General features: G+C 46.2%; 1 protein-coding gene across 1 annotated transcript in view; it reads right to left on the bottom strand.

Annotated features, from left to right (window-relative positions):
- Nucleotides 1–2,169: 2,169 nt before the first annotated feature.
- Nucleotides 2,170–15,477, bottom strand: part of LOC112249408 (transducin-like enhancer protein 4) — a 41,735-nt gene continuing 28,427 nt past the window's right edge. Inside the window, 8 exon segments of the mRNA XM_042321240.1 lie at nt 2,170–2,560; nt 2,970–4,758; nt 5,040–5,116; nt 7,154–7,304; nt 7,386–7,533; nt 9,624–9,871; nt 12,741–12,990; nt 13,100–13,176. Of these exon segments, the coding sequence (XP_042177174.1) occupies nt 4,651–4,758; nt 5,040–5,116; nt 7,154–7,304; nt 7,386–7,533; nt 9,624–9,871; nt 12,741–12,990; nt 13,100–13,176 (1,059 nt within the window). The 3' untranslated portion in view covers nt 2,170–2,560; nt 2,970–4,650.

Here is a 15,477-nt window from a genome sequence, read left to right as displayed (position 1 = left end):
GCAGGATACCCTGGGCCGAAACGGCGCACTGGAGAACAAGAGCGCTGAGCTGGCACAATCCGCCCTGGCTGGATGCCCACTCTAGCGTGGCACTGGCTCCGAGCGCACCGGGCTGTGCATGCGCACCGGAGAAACCGTGCGCCTTACCGCATAACACGGTGCCTGCCAGGTCATTTGCTCCCCGCATTAAGCATGGGGAGTTGGCTCAGGTCTATAACCTGACTCCGCCAATCTCCCCGTGTGCTTTCCCCCCCCAAAATTGGGGGGCTGCCTCTCGTGCTTCGATGACTTGCCTCCTTATACCATCGCTCCTCCTTCGCTGCCTTTAATTTCTCCTTTGGACGGCGATATTTCCCAGCCTGCCTCCAGGATCCTTTACCGTCCAGGATTTCCTCCCAAGTCCATGAGTACAGAAAACGCTGCTCCTCCTTACCACGCTGCTTGGTCCGTTTGTGGTTCTGTCACGATCCTCTTCCTGGAAATGACTGGACCAAAGCGCAGCGTGATGAGCGTATATTTATTTATATTTGAAATGAACGTCGCCAACAAAACAAGGAAACGACCTTGAAGCTTAACTTGGCCAATAGTGCCACTAACAAAGATAACTACCCACAAATGCGAAAGGAAAAAAGGCTACCTAAGTATGATTCCCAATCAGAGACAACGATAGACACCCGCCTCTGATTGAGAACCACACCTGGCCAAACACAAAGAAATGGAAAACATAGTAATAAGGAAACTAGAATGCCCACCGTGGCCAGGGCGTGACATCAGGCTTAAGCCATGTTTCAGTCAGGCCAATCACATCAAGATTATGATCAGTGATTAGTTCATTGACTATAACTGCCTTGTAAGTGAGGGATCTAACATTAAGTAGCCCTATTTTGAGATGTGAGGTATCACAATCTCTTTCAATAATGGCAGAAATGGAGGTCTTTATTCTAGTGAGATTGCTAAGGTGAACACCGCAATGTTTAGTTTTGCCCAACCCAGGTCGAGGCACAGACACGGTCTCAATGGGGATAGCTGAGCTGACTACACTGACTGTGCTAGTGGCAGACTCCACTATGCTGACAGGCTGGCTAACAGCCTGCTGCCTGGCCTGCACCCTATCTCATTGTGGAGCTAGAGGAGTTAGAGCCCTGTCGATGGTAGATAAGATGAGAGCACCAGGCTTGGTCCTGTTTGTGGGTGAGTCCCAGAAAGAGGGCCAATTATCTACAAATTATATTTTTGGGGAGGGGCAGAAAACAGGTTTCAACCAGCGATTGAGTTGTGAGACTGCTGTAGAGCTCATCACTCCCCCTAACTAGGAGGGGGCCAGAGACAATTACTCGATGCCGACACATCTTTCTAGCTAATTTACATGCTGAAGCTATGTTGCACTTGGTGATCTCTGACTTATCCTAACATCGTTGGTGCCGACGTGGATAACAATATCCCTATGCTAGGTAGTTAAGCCTTCCCTTTGACGTGGACAGAGAGTGGTAGGTTGGTATGTAACTATACTGAGACAAAGCAGGTTTTGACAGCTCATCGCAAGCTTTTTCTTCGACCCAGGCCTAATCATACAAACCTGATTAAATTAACTTGTTTTGTTAAAGCAGGCTGAAGCAAAAACCTGCACAGCCATTAACTCGATTGGCCACCCCTGATTTATCCAATCTTAGGGGGATAGATTTAGTAACGAGGAACGTGGAGACCACTGAGAGAAAGGTGGGGGAAAAAAACAGCCACACAAAACATCTTTACCACAGAACATTTTAATAAATTCAGACATGGAAAAACTGACAAAAGGCATTTGTATGAAAGAAATTAGCTTAACTAACAACAGGCAGTTTCTTTCCACTGTCGGACTTCTATGTTACACTAGTATCATCATGGACAATCTCTCTAATGACTGACAGATGTCAATCAGACAGATGCTCAACCAGATCAGCAGAAGCAACGTTATAACATCTTTCTCAGGTCAATAAGTTCACCAGCTAACTGTCTTTCTCAGGTCAATAAGTTCACCAGCTAACTGTCTTTCTCAGGTCAATAAGTTCATCAGCTAACTGTCTTTCTCAGGTCAATAAGTTCATCAGCTAACTGTCTTTCTCAGGTCAATAAGTTCATCAGCTAACTGTCTTTCTCAGGTCAATAAGTTCATCAGCTAACTGTCTTTCCCATGTCAATAAGTTCACCAGCTAACTGTCTTTCTCAGGTCAATAAGTTCACCAGCTAACTGTCTTTCTCAGGTCAATAAGTTCATCAGCTAACTGTCTTTCTCAGGTCAATAAGTTCACCAGCTAACTGTCTTTCTCAGGTCAATGAGTACACCAGCTAACTGTCTTTCTCAGGTCAATAAGTTCATCAGCTAACTGTCTTTCTCAGGTCAATAAGTTCACCAGCTAACTGTCTTTCTCAGGTCAATAAGTTCACCAGCTAACTGTCTTTCTCAGGTCAATAAGTTCACCGGCTAACTGTCTTTCTCAGGTCAATAAGTTCATCGGCTAACTGTCTTTCTCAGGTCAATAAGTTCATCAGCTAACTGTCTTTCTCAGGTCAATAAGTTCATCTTTCTCAGGTCAATAACTGTCTTTCTCAGGTCAATAAGTTCACCAGCTAACTGTCTTTCTCAGGTCAATAAGTTCATCGGCTAACTGTCTTTCTCAGGTCAATAAGTTCATCAGCTAACTGTCTTTCTCAGGTCAATAAGTTCATCGGGTCTAACTGTCTTTCTCAGGTCAATAAGTTCATCAGCTAACTGTCTTTCTCAGGTCAATAAGTTCATTGGCTAACTGTCTTTCTCAGTTCAATAAGTTCATCGGCTAACTGTCTTTCTCAGGTCAATAAGTTCATCGGCTAACTGTCTTTCTCAGGTCAATAAGTTCATCGGCTAACTGTCTTTGTCAGGTCAATAAGTTGACCGTCTTTCTCAGGTCTAACTGTCTTTCTCAGGTCAATAAGTTCATCAATAAGTTCACCGGCTAACTGTCTTTCTCAGGTCAATAAGTTCATCGGCTAACTGTCTTTCTCAGGTCAATAAGTTCATCGGCTAACTGTCTTTCTCAGGTCAATAAGTTCATCAGCTAACTGTCTTTCTCAGGTCAATAAGTTCATCAGCTAACTGTCTTTCTCAGGTCAATAAGTTCATCAGCTAACTGTCTTTCTCAGGTCAATAAGTTCATCAGCTAACTGTCTTTCTCAGGTCAATAAGTTCATCGGCTAACTGTCTTTCTCAAGTCAATAAGTTCATCGGCTAACTGTCTTTCTCAGGTCAATAAGTTCATCGGCTAACTGTCTTTGTCAGGTCAATAAGTTGACCGGCTAACTGTCTTTCTCAGGTCAATAAGTTCATCAGCTAACTGTCTTTCTCATGTCAATAAGTTCATCAGCTAACTGTCTTTCTCAGGTCAATAAGTTCATCAGCTAACTGTCTTTCTCAGGTCAATAAGTTCATCAGCTAACTGTCTTTCTCAGGTCAATAAGTTCACCAGCTAACTGTCTTTCTCAGGTCAATAAGTTCACCAGCTAACTGTCTTTCTCAGGTCAATAAGTTCATCGGCTAACTGTCTTTCTCAGGTCAATAAGTTCATCAGCTAACTGTCTTTCTCAGGTCAATAAGTTCATCGGCTAACTGTCTTTCTCAGGTCAATAAGTTCATCGGCTAACTGTCTTTCTCAGGTCAATAAGTTCATCGGCTAACTGTCTTTCTCAGGTCAATAAGTTCATCAGCTAACTGTCTTTCCCAGGTCAATAGGTTCACCAGCTAACTGTCTTTCTCAGGTCAATAAGTTCATCAGCTTACTGTCTTTCTCAGGTCAAAAAGTTAATCGGCTAACTGTGTTTAACATTCAGATAGGACTCTTTATTTGGAGTTGAGAATGTGATTGAACACCAAGCCTTAAAAAAGTATTTCAGTGTGAATTGAGGAATATACAGAACAAGTTATTTCAAGGCATTTCTGAAAGTTTACAAGCTGCCTCGACTGTCCTGTCTTAGGTAGTCTGACACTACTAGTCCAACCGCTCATTTGAAAGGCATTTTAGGGCCCGATTCAATCAGCCGTGTCAGGAGGTGCTGCGTTAGAGCTATCAAATCCACAAGCGGTTCCAGGCAAACCTATCCTGGACATTGCCAGTGGCTGCATGGAGTCACATTAAGATAAATACCATGCAGCCTTGTTTACAAGTTCCGATGACAACCAGCAGTTTCTCCGGGTGTTGAGAAAAGCATCAGGAAAAATGTCATTTCCTGGTGTGATACAAGGGACGATATTTTGGCGTTTTGTCATGTTTTATCATTCCAGAATGTCCCCTCTATCTGGACTCCTAGACGAGGCTTCATTCATCTTCGTGGAAACAAGTGTTAGAAAAGTCATTGGTTCGATAAAAAACAAAACAGTCAGAAGAAGAAAAGTCTCCAGTATTTGGTTCTGTTTTGTTCAGGCATTTTGATTGGTCCACATCCAGGTCAGGGGTTAGAGGTGAGGGGTGCAGTACGGAATCCATATCAGTCCTGGGGTGGGGGCACTGGGGGGAGAGGATGGTGTACGGAATCCATATTAGGAAGTTGTCCGTTTTCAGGCAAAACTACATCACAGGACAGACAAAATACCCTCGGACAGGGTTGTTTTTGGTCGGGTGACAAGTCAATGTCAGGGGTCTAGTAGATGACCTCATAGACGGTGGCCTTCTTGTCTCCAGAGCCAGTCACAATGTACTTGTCATCCCCAGAGATGTCACAGCTTAGCACTGAGGATGACTCCTTAGACTGGAGAGAGAGGGAGAGGGGGTAGGAGATAGAGAAGGGGATGGAGAGAAGGGGATGGAGAGAGAAGGGGACAGAGAGAGAGAGGGAGGAGGAGAGAGAGGGGGAGGATGGAGGGAGAGAGAGGGGGAGGAGGGAGAGAGAGAGAATGGGAGGATAGAAGGAGAGAAGCAAAACCACACGATGATTGTCAAAAAGAAAATGCCAGAAAAACTCCTTTGTATCAGAACTGAAGTCAGTCAGCCATACAACTGTCAGTCATACAACCAGTGTGAACTATTCACCTGGAATATGCTGGCTCCGTAAGGGGTTCTCCATGCGTTCAGCAGGTTGTCTTTCCCGGTACTCACAAACCATTTACCTGCAGAGAGAGATGAGACTATCACAAACCATTTACCTGCAGAGAGAGAGATCATACACAATGTACCTACAGAGAGAGATGAGACCATCACAAACCATTTACCTACAGAGAGAGATGAGACCGTCACAAACCATTTACCTACAGAGAGAGATGAGACCATCACAAACCATTTACCTACAGAGAGAGATGAGACCATCACAAACCATTTACCTACAGAGAGAGATGAGACCATCACAAACCATTTACCTACAGAGACCATCACAAACCATTTACCTACAGAGACCATCACAAACCATTTACCTACAGAGACCATCACAAACCATTTACCTACAGAGAGATGAGACCATCACAAACCATTTACCTACAGAGACCATCACAATCAGGAATCACAATAGGTCAAACATTTACCTTTCTAAGGCAATACACCAACACAATATGTTTCCATTTAGGTCAAACACAATATGTTTCTATGGCAATAGGTCAAACACAATATGTTTCTATGGCAATAGGTCAAACACCATATGTTTCTATGACAATAGGTCAAACACAATATGTTTCTTTGGCAATACATCAAACACAATCCGTTTCTATGGCAATAGGTCAAACACAATATGTTTCTATGGCAATAGGTCAAACACAATAAGTTTCTAAAGCAATACATCAAACACAATATGTTTCTATGGCAATAGGTCAAACACAATACGTTTCTATGGCAATAGGTCAAACACAATACGTTTCTATGGCAATAGGTAAAACACAATATGTTTCTATGGCAATAGGTCAAACACAATACGTTTCTATGGCAATAGGTCAAACACAATATGTTTCTATGGCAATAGGTCAAACACAATAAGTTTCTAAAGCAATACATCAAACACAATATGTTTCTATGGCAATAGGTCAAACACAATACGTTTCTATGGCAATAGGTCAAACACAATACGTTTCTATGGCAATAGGTCAAACACAATATGTTTCTATGGCAATAGGTCAAACACAATACGTTTCTATGGCAATAGGTCAAACACAATACGTTTCTATGGCAATAGGTCAAACACAATATGTTTCTATGGCAATAGGTCAAACACAATACGTTTCTATGGCAATAGGTCAAACACAATACGTTTCTATGGCAATAGGTCAAACACAATACGTTTCTATGGCAATAGGTAAAACACAATATGTTTCTATGGCAATAGGTCAAACACAATACGTTTCTATGGCAATAGGTAAAACACAATACGTTTCTGGCAAGAAACACGCTGTTGAATAGAGACGAAACAGGCGAATAGATAGACAGATATGCAGACAGCTAGATAGCCAGGCAGGCAGACAGTCAGACACGCAGGCAGCCAGTCAGACAGCAGGCAGCCAGTCAGGCAGCCAGTCAGACAGCCGGCCAGCCAGCCAGCCAGACAACCAGACAGCAGGCAGCCAGGCAGCCAGTCAGACAGGCAGCCAGTCAGACAGCAGGCAGTCAGGGAGCCAGTCAGACAGCCAGACAGTCAGACAGCCAGGCAGTCAGACAGCAGGCAGCCAGTCAGACAGACAGACAGACAGACAGACAGACAGACTGGCAGCCAGTCAGCCAGACAGACAGACAGACAGACAGACAGACAGACAGACTGGCAGCCAGTCAGCCAGTCAGCCAGCCAGTCAGACAGTCAGACAGACAGACAGTCAGACTGGCAGCCAGATAGTCAGACAACAGCCAGACAGACAGTCAGACAACAGGCAGCCAGGCTGCCAGTCAGCCAGCAGCCAGCCAGCCAGTCAGCCAGCCAGTCAGACAGACAGACAGTCAGACTAGCAGCCAGCCAGCCAGTCAGACAGCAGAGCAAGCAGCCAGTCAGACAGTCAGACAGCCAGCCAGGCAGCCAGTCAGACAACAGCCAGCCAGCCAGTCAGACAACAGCCAGCCAGCCAGTCAGACAGCAAGCAGCCAGTCAGACAGCCAGACAGACAGCCAGTCAGACAGCAGCCAGCCAGGCAGACAGTCAGACAGCCAGCCAGGCAGCCAGTCAGGCCTGTACGTACCACAGTGAGCAAACCTGAGGGAGAGGACACAGCTCTCATGGAGATGTAGCTGGTATTTCTCTGGCTTGGTGACGTGGAGCACCTCCACATGACTGTTCTCCATCCCTACAGCTAACCACTCCCCTGTAGGACAGTACCCTAGAGAGAAGATCTGGAGGACACACAACACATGCATTACAAAACAGGAAGTGTGTGTGAAAGTGTTGGGGAGTCAGGGGGACTGTGTGTGTACCTGTGAGGTGAAGTCGTGCTGACGTAGCTGCCGTCCCTCCCTCAGGTCCCAGGAGCGTACAGTGTTGTCCAGACCTCCTGTCCACAGCTTGGTCCCATCGTGAGAGATATCTATACAGCTAGCCCCGTCCGTATGGCCTTGGAACTGCCTACACACACAGTAAAACACAATAATGACACAACACACAATAACACAAGAACACACAATGACACAACAACACACAACAACATACAACACACAATAACACAACACACAATAACACACAGTAGCACATCAGTACTGAAAAAATGGAAGTAACTTAACATACACAAATATACAAAAGTCAAGAAGCACCCGTTGTTTAGGTTTAGGTCGGTCAACACCAGACCCTAGCTGTCCAGTGTCTGGTTGTTTAGGTTGGTCAACACCAGACCCTACCTGACCAGTGTCTGGTTGTTTAGGTTGGTCAACACCAGACCCTAGCTGTCCAGTGTCTGGTTGTTTAGGTTGGTCAACACCAGACCCTACCTGACCAGTGTCTGGTTGTTTAGGTTGGTCAACACCAGACCCTAGCTGTCCAGTGTCTGGTTGTTTAGGTTGGTCAACACCAGACCCTACCTGACCAGTGTCTGGTTGTTTAGGTTGGTCAACACCAGGCCCTAGCTGTCCAGTGTCTGGTTGTTTAGGTCAGTCAACACCAGACCCTAGCTGACCAGTGTCTGGTTGTTTAGGTTTAGGTCAGTCAACACCAGACCCTAGCTGACCAGTGTCTGGTTGTTTAGGTTTAGGTCAGTCAACACCAGACCCTACCTGACCAGTGTCTGGTTGTTTAGGTCAGTCAACACCAGACCCTACCTGACCAGTGTCTGGTTGTTTAGGTCGGTCAACACACAACCCTACCTGACCAGTGTCTGGTTGTTTAGGTCGGTCAACACCAGTCCCTACCTGACCAGTGTCTGGTTGTTTAGGTTTAGGTCAGTCAACACCAGACCCTAGCTGACCAGTGTCTGGTTGTTTAGGTTTAGGTCAGTCAACACCAGACCCTACCTGACCAGTGTCTGGTTGTTTAGGTCCGTCAACACCAGACCCTACCTGACCAGTGTCTGGTTGTTTAGGTCGGTCAACACACGACCCTACCTGACCAGTGTCTGGTTGTTTAGGTCGGTCAACACCAGACCCTACCTGACCAGTGTCTGGTTGTTTAGGTCGGTCAACACCAGACCCTAGCTGACCAGTGTCTGGCTGTTTAGGTCGGTCAACACCAGTCCCTACCTGACCAGTGTCTGGTTGTTTAGGTTGGTCAACACCAGTCCCTACCTGACCAGTGTCTGGTTGTTTAGGTCGGTCAACACCAGACCCTACCTGACCAGTGTCTGGTTGTTTAGGTCGGTCAACACCAGTCCCTAGCTGACCAGTGTCTGGTTGTTTAGGTCTGTCAAAACACCAGTCCCTACCTGACCAGTGTCTGGTTGTTTAGGTCTCAACTCCAGACCCTACCTGACCAGTGTCTGGTTGTTTAGGTCTAAACTCCAGACCCTACCTGACCAGTGTCTGGTTGTTTAGGTCATAAACTCCAGAACCTACCTGACCAATGTCTGGTTGTTTAGGTCACAACACCAGTCCCTACCTGACCAGTGTCTGGTTGTTTAGGTCGGTCAACTCCAGACCCTACCTGACCAGTGTCTGGTTGTTTAGGTCGGTCAACACCAGTCCCTAGCTGACCAGTGTCTGATTGTTTAGGTCGGTCAACACCAGTCCCTAGCTGACCAGTGTCTGGCTGTTTAGGTCGGTCAACACCAGTCCCTACCTGACCAGTGTCTGGTTGTTTAGGTTGGTCAACACCAGTCCCTACCTGACCAGTGTCTGGTTGTTTAGGTCGGTCAAAACCAGACCCTACCTGACCAGTGTCTGGTTGTTTAGGTCGGTCAACACCAGTCCCTAGCTGACCAGTGTCTGATTGTTTAGGTCGGTCAAAACACCAGTCCCTAGCTGACCAGTGTCTGGCTGTTTAGGTCGGTCAACACCAGACCCTACCTGACCAGTGTCTGGTTGTTTAGGTCCGTCAACACCAGACCCTACCTGACCAGTTTCTGGTTGTTTAGGTCCCTCAACACCAGACCCTACCTGACCAGTTTCTGGTTGTTTAGGTCCCTCAACACCAGACCCTACCTGACCAGTGTCTGGTTGTTTAGGTCGGTCAACACCAGACCCTACCTGACCAGTGTCTGGTTGTTTAGGTCCCTCAACACCAGACCCTACCTGACCAGTGTCTGGTTGTGGAGGTCCCAGACGGCGATGTTCCCGTCGCTGCAGCAGGAGAAGCAGACCTTGGCGTCGGGGGAGATGGCGAGGGCGTAGCAGGCCGGGGCGGAAGACGTTAGCTCTGCCTTGATACGCGGGGTGGGTGAGGCTAGGTCCCAGATTGAAAGTGTGGAAGCCTCACCTCCTATGATCAGAGTCCGCCCGTCATGCAGCAGCCGGCATGAACGGATGTAGTTGTCTCTGTTCTGATAGACGCACACAGGCATGTATACACAAACACACACACACAAAGAGGGTTATTGTTACTCACGTTCAGATACACACAAGCATATACTATATATAGCTACTATCATAAACACAACAGGAAGTCCTATATATAGCTAGTATCATAAACACAATAGGATGTCCTATATATAGCAACTATCATAAACACAACAGGATGTCCTATATATAGCTACTATCTTAAACACAACAGGATGTCCTATATATAGCAACTAAATACAACAGGAAGTCCTATATATATAGCTACTATCATAACAGGATGTCCTATCCCTCAAACAAACATGGTCCAAGCACACCGAGACAGTCGTGAAGAGGGCACAACATAATATTTTTCCCCTCAGGAGACTGAAAAGATTTGGCATGGGTCCTCAGATCCTCAAAAGGTTCAACAGCTGCACCATCGAGAGCATCCTGACTGGTTGCACCACTGCCTGGAATGGCAACTGCTGGCCTCTGACCGCAAGGCACTACAGAGGGTAGTGTGTATGGCCCAGTACATCACTGGGGCCAACCTTCCTGCCATTCAGGACCTCTATACCAGGCGGTGTCAGAGGAAGGCCCTAAAAATTGTCAAAGACTCCAGCCACCCAGTCATAGACTGTTCTATCTGTTATCGCACGGCAAGCGGTACCTGAGCACCAAGTCTAGGTTCAAGAGGCTTCTAAACAGCTTCTACCCCCAAGCCATAAGACTCTTGAACACCTAATTAAATGGCTACCCAGACTATTTGCATTTAGTCTGTTATATTCAGCATTTCACTGTAAGCTCTACTACACCTGTTGTATTCAGAATTTCACTGTGAGGTCTACTACACCTGTTGTATTCAGCATTTCACTGTGAGGTCTACTACACCTGTTGTATTCAGCATTTCACTGTAAGCTCTACTTTCACACCTGTTGTATTCAGCATTTCACTGTAAGGTCTACTGCACCTGTTGTATTCAGCATTTCACTGTAAGGTCTTACTGCACCTGTTGTATTCAGCATTTCACTGTAAGGTCTACTACACCTGTTGTATTCAGCATTTCACTGTAAGGTCTACTACACCTGTTGTATTCAGCATTTCACTGTAAGGTCTACTACACCTGTTGTATTCAGCATTTCACTGTAAGGTCTACTACACCTGTTGTATTCAGCATTTCACTGTACTACTACACCTGTTGTATTCAGCATTTCACTGTGAGGTCTACTACACCTGTTGTATTCAGCATTTCACTGTAAGGTCTACTACACCTGTTGTATTCAGCATTTCACTGTGAGGTCTACTACACCTGTTGTATTCAGCATTTCACTGTAAGGTCTACTGCACCTGTTGTATTCAGCATTTCACTGTAAGGTCTACTACACCTGTTGTATTCAGCATTTCACTGTAAGGTCTACTGCACCTGTTGTATTCAGCATTTCACTGTAAGGTCTACTACACCTGTTGTATTCAGCATTTCACTGTAAGGTCTACTGCACCTGTTGTATTCAGCATTTCACTGTAAGGTCTACTGCACCTGTTGTATTCAGCATTTCACTGTAAGGTCTACTACACCTGTTGTATTCAGCATTTCACTGTAAGGTCTACTACACCTGTTGTATTCAGCATTTCACTGTAAGGTCTACTACACCTGTTGTATTCAGTATTTCACTGTAAGGTCTACTACACCTGTTGTATTCAGTATTTCACTGTAAGGTCTATTCAGCATTTCACTGTAATATTCGGCGCATGTGACTCATGTAATTTGATTTGATTTGATTTACATAGCTACTATCATAAACACAACAGGAGACATGCGTTATTTGGTGGGCCAACACACACACCCGGGACAAATCATTTAGAGGAAGCACTTACCTAAGATGTAACGCAACACACACAACACACTCAATCACCAGACAGTCCTCTCAACCTCCCGCTCTACCTCTCTCTCTACCTCCCACTCTACCTCTCTCTCTACCTCCCGCTCTACCTCTCTCTCTACGTCCCGCTCTACCTCTCTCTCTACCTCCCTCTCGACCTCCCTCTCGACCTCCCTCTCTTCTCTCTCTACCTCTCTCTACCTCCCTCTCGACATCCCTCTCTTCTCTCTCTACCTCCCGCTCTACCTCCCTCTCGACATCCCTCTCTTCTCTCTCTACCTCCCGCTCTACCTCTCTCTCTACCTCCCTCTCGTCCTCCCTCTCGACCTCCCTCTCTCTACCTCCCTCTACCTCTCTCTCGACCTCTCTCTCTACCTCCCTCTACCTCTCTCTCGACCTCTCTCTCTACCTCTCTCGACCTCTCTCGCCCTCCCTCTCTCCTCTCTCGACCACCCTCTCGACCTCCCTCTCTACCTCTGTCTCTACCTCCCTCTCTACCTCTGTCTCTACCTCCCTCTACTGCTCTCTCTACCTCCCTCTCTACCTCCCTCTCTACCTCCCTCCCTTCTCTCTCGACATCCCTCTCTACTCTCTCAACCTCCCTCTCTCCTCTCTCGACCTCCCTCTCTCGACCACCCTCTCTTCTCTCCAGACCTCTCTCCCTTCTCTCTCGACCTCCCTCTCTTCTCTACAGACCTCCCTCTCTTCTCTCAGACCTCCCTCTCGACCTTCCTCCCTCAATCTCTTTTTAGTTTTAAAGCTTAGTTCGATTAATTTTTCATTGCTAATGCGGTGGTCTTATGTTCAAACAATAACAAAATCAATAGTAATAAATTAATTGTTTAATTTTCATTTATTCTCGACCATCTAGTTATCAAAGATTATTTTTAAAAAGTAAATAGATTGGAAAAGATAACTGACCCCCCCAGCCCCCCAGGCAGCCCGCACCAAGATTTAAATGGCAGAAAAACTTCCTGTATAGTATTCTCACCAGACAGTCTAGTTGTGACACAGGGCTCTTGCTGCCGGGCTGGCTGATGTCCCAGATCTTGACACAGCCCTTCCCTCCTGTGTAGACGTGTCTGGTTGGGTTGGATATAGTGACGGCACACACCACCTCGCCGTGGCTCAGTGTGTTGATCTGACGGGCGTGCCGGGGAATCCCCGGGCCTATCAGGGCGTCCGGAGGGAACGGTACCGGCTGCATCTGGCCCTCAGTACTCACGTGGAAGGAATAGGCTCTTAGAGGAGGAGGAGAGGTGATGAAGAGGAGGGTTTATTTTATATTCTGGAGAATCTATCTAGAGAATCTATTTTTCAAAAGCATCCACATGAAAAAGGGAGACGTACGGTTTTCCTCCAGGAATGCCAGAGAGGTTGGGGGGAAGACCAGGGACCCTCATGTGGTGGTGGGGGTCAAAACCAACCTGGAGGATGGAGAACAGAAGAGAGATTAATTTATTATCTCTTTTAAGGAAATCATTCAAGCATCTTGTACCCTTCAAACCAAAATGCAGTTTAAATGATGCACTTTTATGTGACTTTCAATTGATATTGTTCAAACATTGCCCCTTGATGAGATGGCGGCTGTAGCCTGGCGGTTATGAGTGTTGGGCAAGTAACCGAATGGTCGCTGGTTCGAATCCTAGAGCAGACTAGGTGAAAAATATGCCAATGTGCCCTTGAGCAAGGCACCTACCACTTATTGCTCCTGTAAGTCACTCTAGATAAGAGCGTCTGCTAAATAACCAAAATGTACTCCAGACCAATTCTGCTATTTTTGCTATTGTTGTTGCTGATCTTAACCTTTTTTGTACATAACATCTCCCTCATTGTTTCCTATGACCAAAAACGGCTTCTGGACATCGGAAAAGCTAATACTAACCTCGTAATATCCTATGTTTCTCTGGGTGAGGTCAGGGCTCTGTGCAGGCCAGTCAAGTTCTTCCATACCGATCTTGACAAACAATTTCTGTATGGACCTCTCTTTTTGCACGGGGGCATTGTCATGCTGAAACAGGAAAGGGCCTTCCCCAAACTGTTGCCAAAAGTTGGAAAAACAGAATTGTATGCGGTACAGTTAAGATTTCCCTTCACTGGAACTAAGGGGCATTGCTGAAATCATGAAAAACAGCCCCATACCATTATTCATCCTCCACCAAACTTTACAGTTGACACTATGCATTAAGGCAGGTAGCGTTCTCCTGGCATCGGCCAAACCCAGATTTGTCCGTTGGACTGCCAGATAGTGAAGCGTGATTCATCACTCCACAGAACGCGTTTTCACTTCTCCAGAGTCCAATAGCGGTGAGTTTTACACCACTCCAGCCGACGCTTGGCATTGATCATGGTGATCTTAGGCTTGTGTGAAGCTGCTCGGCCATGGAAACCCATTTCAGAAAGCCCCAGACAAACAGTTATTGTGATGAAGTTGCTTCCAGAAACAGTTTGGAACTCAGTAGTGGGTGTTGCAACTGAAGACAGATGATTTTTATGCGCTACGTACTTGGTGGCTGTGCCGTTGTTGCTCCTAGACGGTTCCACTTCACAATAACAGCAATTACAGTTGACTGGGGCAAGTGCTGTACACCTGTCAGCAAACAGCCGAATCCACTCATTTGAAGGATGTCCACATACTTTTGTGTATATAGTTTTGTTACAGGCTTTGGATTTTCAATTTATGTTTTGACGGTTGGACTTTAGCACGAAGGGGGCACCAATTGGTGTTTAACCTGTGCTGGCCCAGGTGATATTTAAAGAGTGGCTGGTCCAGGTGATATTTAAGAGTGGCTGGCCCAGGTCATATTTAAGAGTGGCTGGCCCAGGTGATATTTAAGAGTGGCTGGTCCAGGTGTTATTTAAGAGTGGCTGGCCCAGGTGATATTTAAAGAGTGGCTGGCCCAGGTGATATTTAAAGAGCGGCTGGCCCAGGTGATATTTAAGAGTGGCTGGCCCATGTGATATTTAAGAGTGGCTGGCCCTGGTGTTATTTAAGAGTGTCTGGCCCAGGTGATATTTAAGAGTGGCTGGCCCAGGTGTTATTTAAGAGTGTCTGGCCCAGGTGATATTTAAAGAGTGGCTGGCCCAGGTGATATTTAAGAGTGGCTGAACCAGGTGATATTTAAGACTGTCTGGCCCAGGTCATATTTAAGAGTGTCTGGCCCAGGTCATATTTAAGAGTGGCTGGCCCAGGTGATATTTAAGAGTGTCTGGCCCAGGTGATATTTAAGAGTGTCTGGCCCAGTGCTCCAGTTGTCTTGGTAGATGTGGAGGTTTAACACCTTTAGTTGGCCCAGGTGATATTTAAGAGTGGCTGGCCCAGGAGATATTTAAGAGTGTCTGGCCCAGGTGATATTTAAGAGTGGCTGACCCAGGTGATATTTAAGAGTGGCTGGCCCAGGTGATATTTAAGAGTGTCTGGCCCAGGTAATATTTAAAGAGTGGCTGGCCCAGGTGATATTTAAAGAGTGGCTGGCCCTGGTGTTATTTATGAGTGTCTGGCCCAGGTCATATTTAAGAGTGTCTGGCCCAGGTCATATTTAAGAGTGTATGGCCCAGGTGATATTTAAGAGTGTCTGGCCCTGGTGTTATTTAAGAGTGTCTGGCCCAGGTGATATTTAAGAGTGTCTGTCCCAGGTGATATTTAAGAGTGTCTGGCCCAGGTGATATTTAAGAGTGTCTGGCCCGGATGATATTTAAGAGTGTCTGGCCCAGGTGATATTTAAGAG

This window comes from Oncorhynchus tshawytscha, linkage group LG04 (genome assembly GCF_018296145.1).
Source record: "Oncorhynchus tshawytscha isolate Ot180627B linkage group LG04, Otsh_v2.0, whole genome shotgun sequence".
Taxonomy (NCBI): Eukaryota; Metazoa; Chordata; class Actinopteri; order Salmoniformes; family Salmonidae; genus Oncorhynchus; species Oncorhynchus tshawytscha.
Note: the sequence above shows the minus strand (reverse complement) of the source record. Positions and strands in the feature narration are given on the sequence as shown.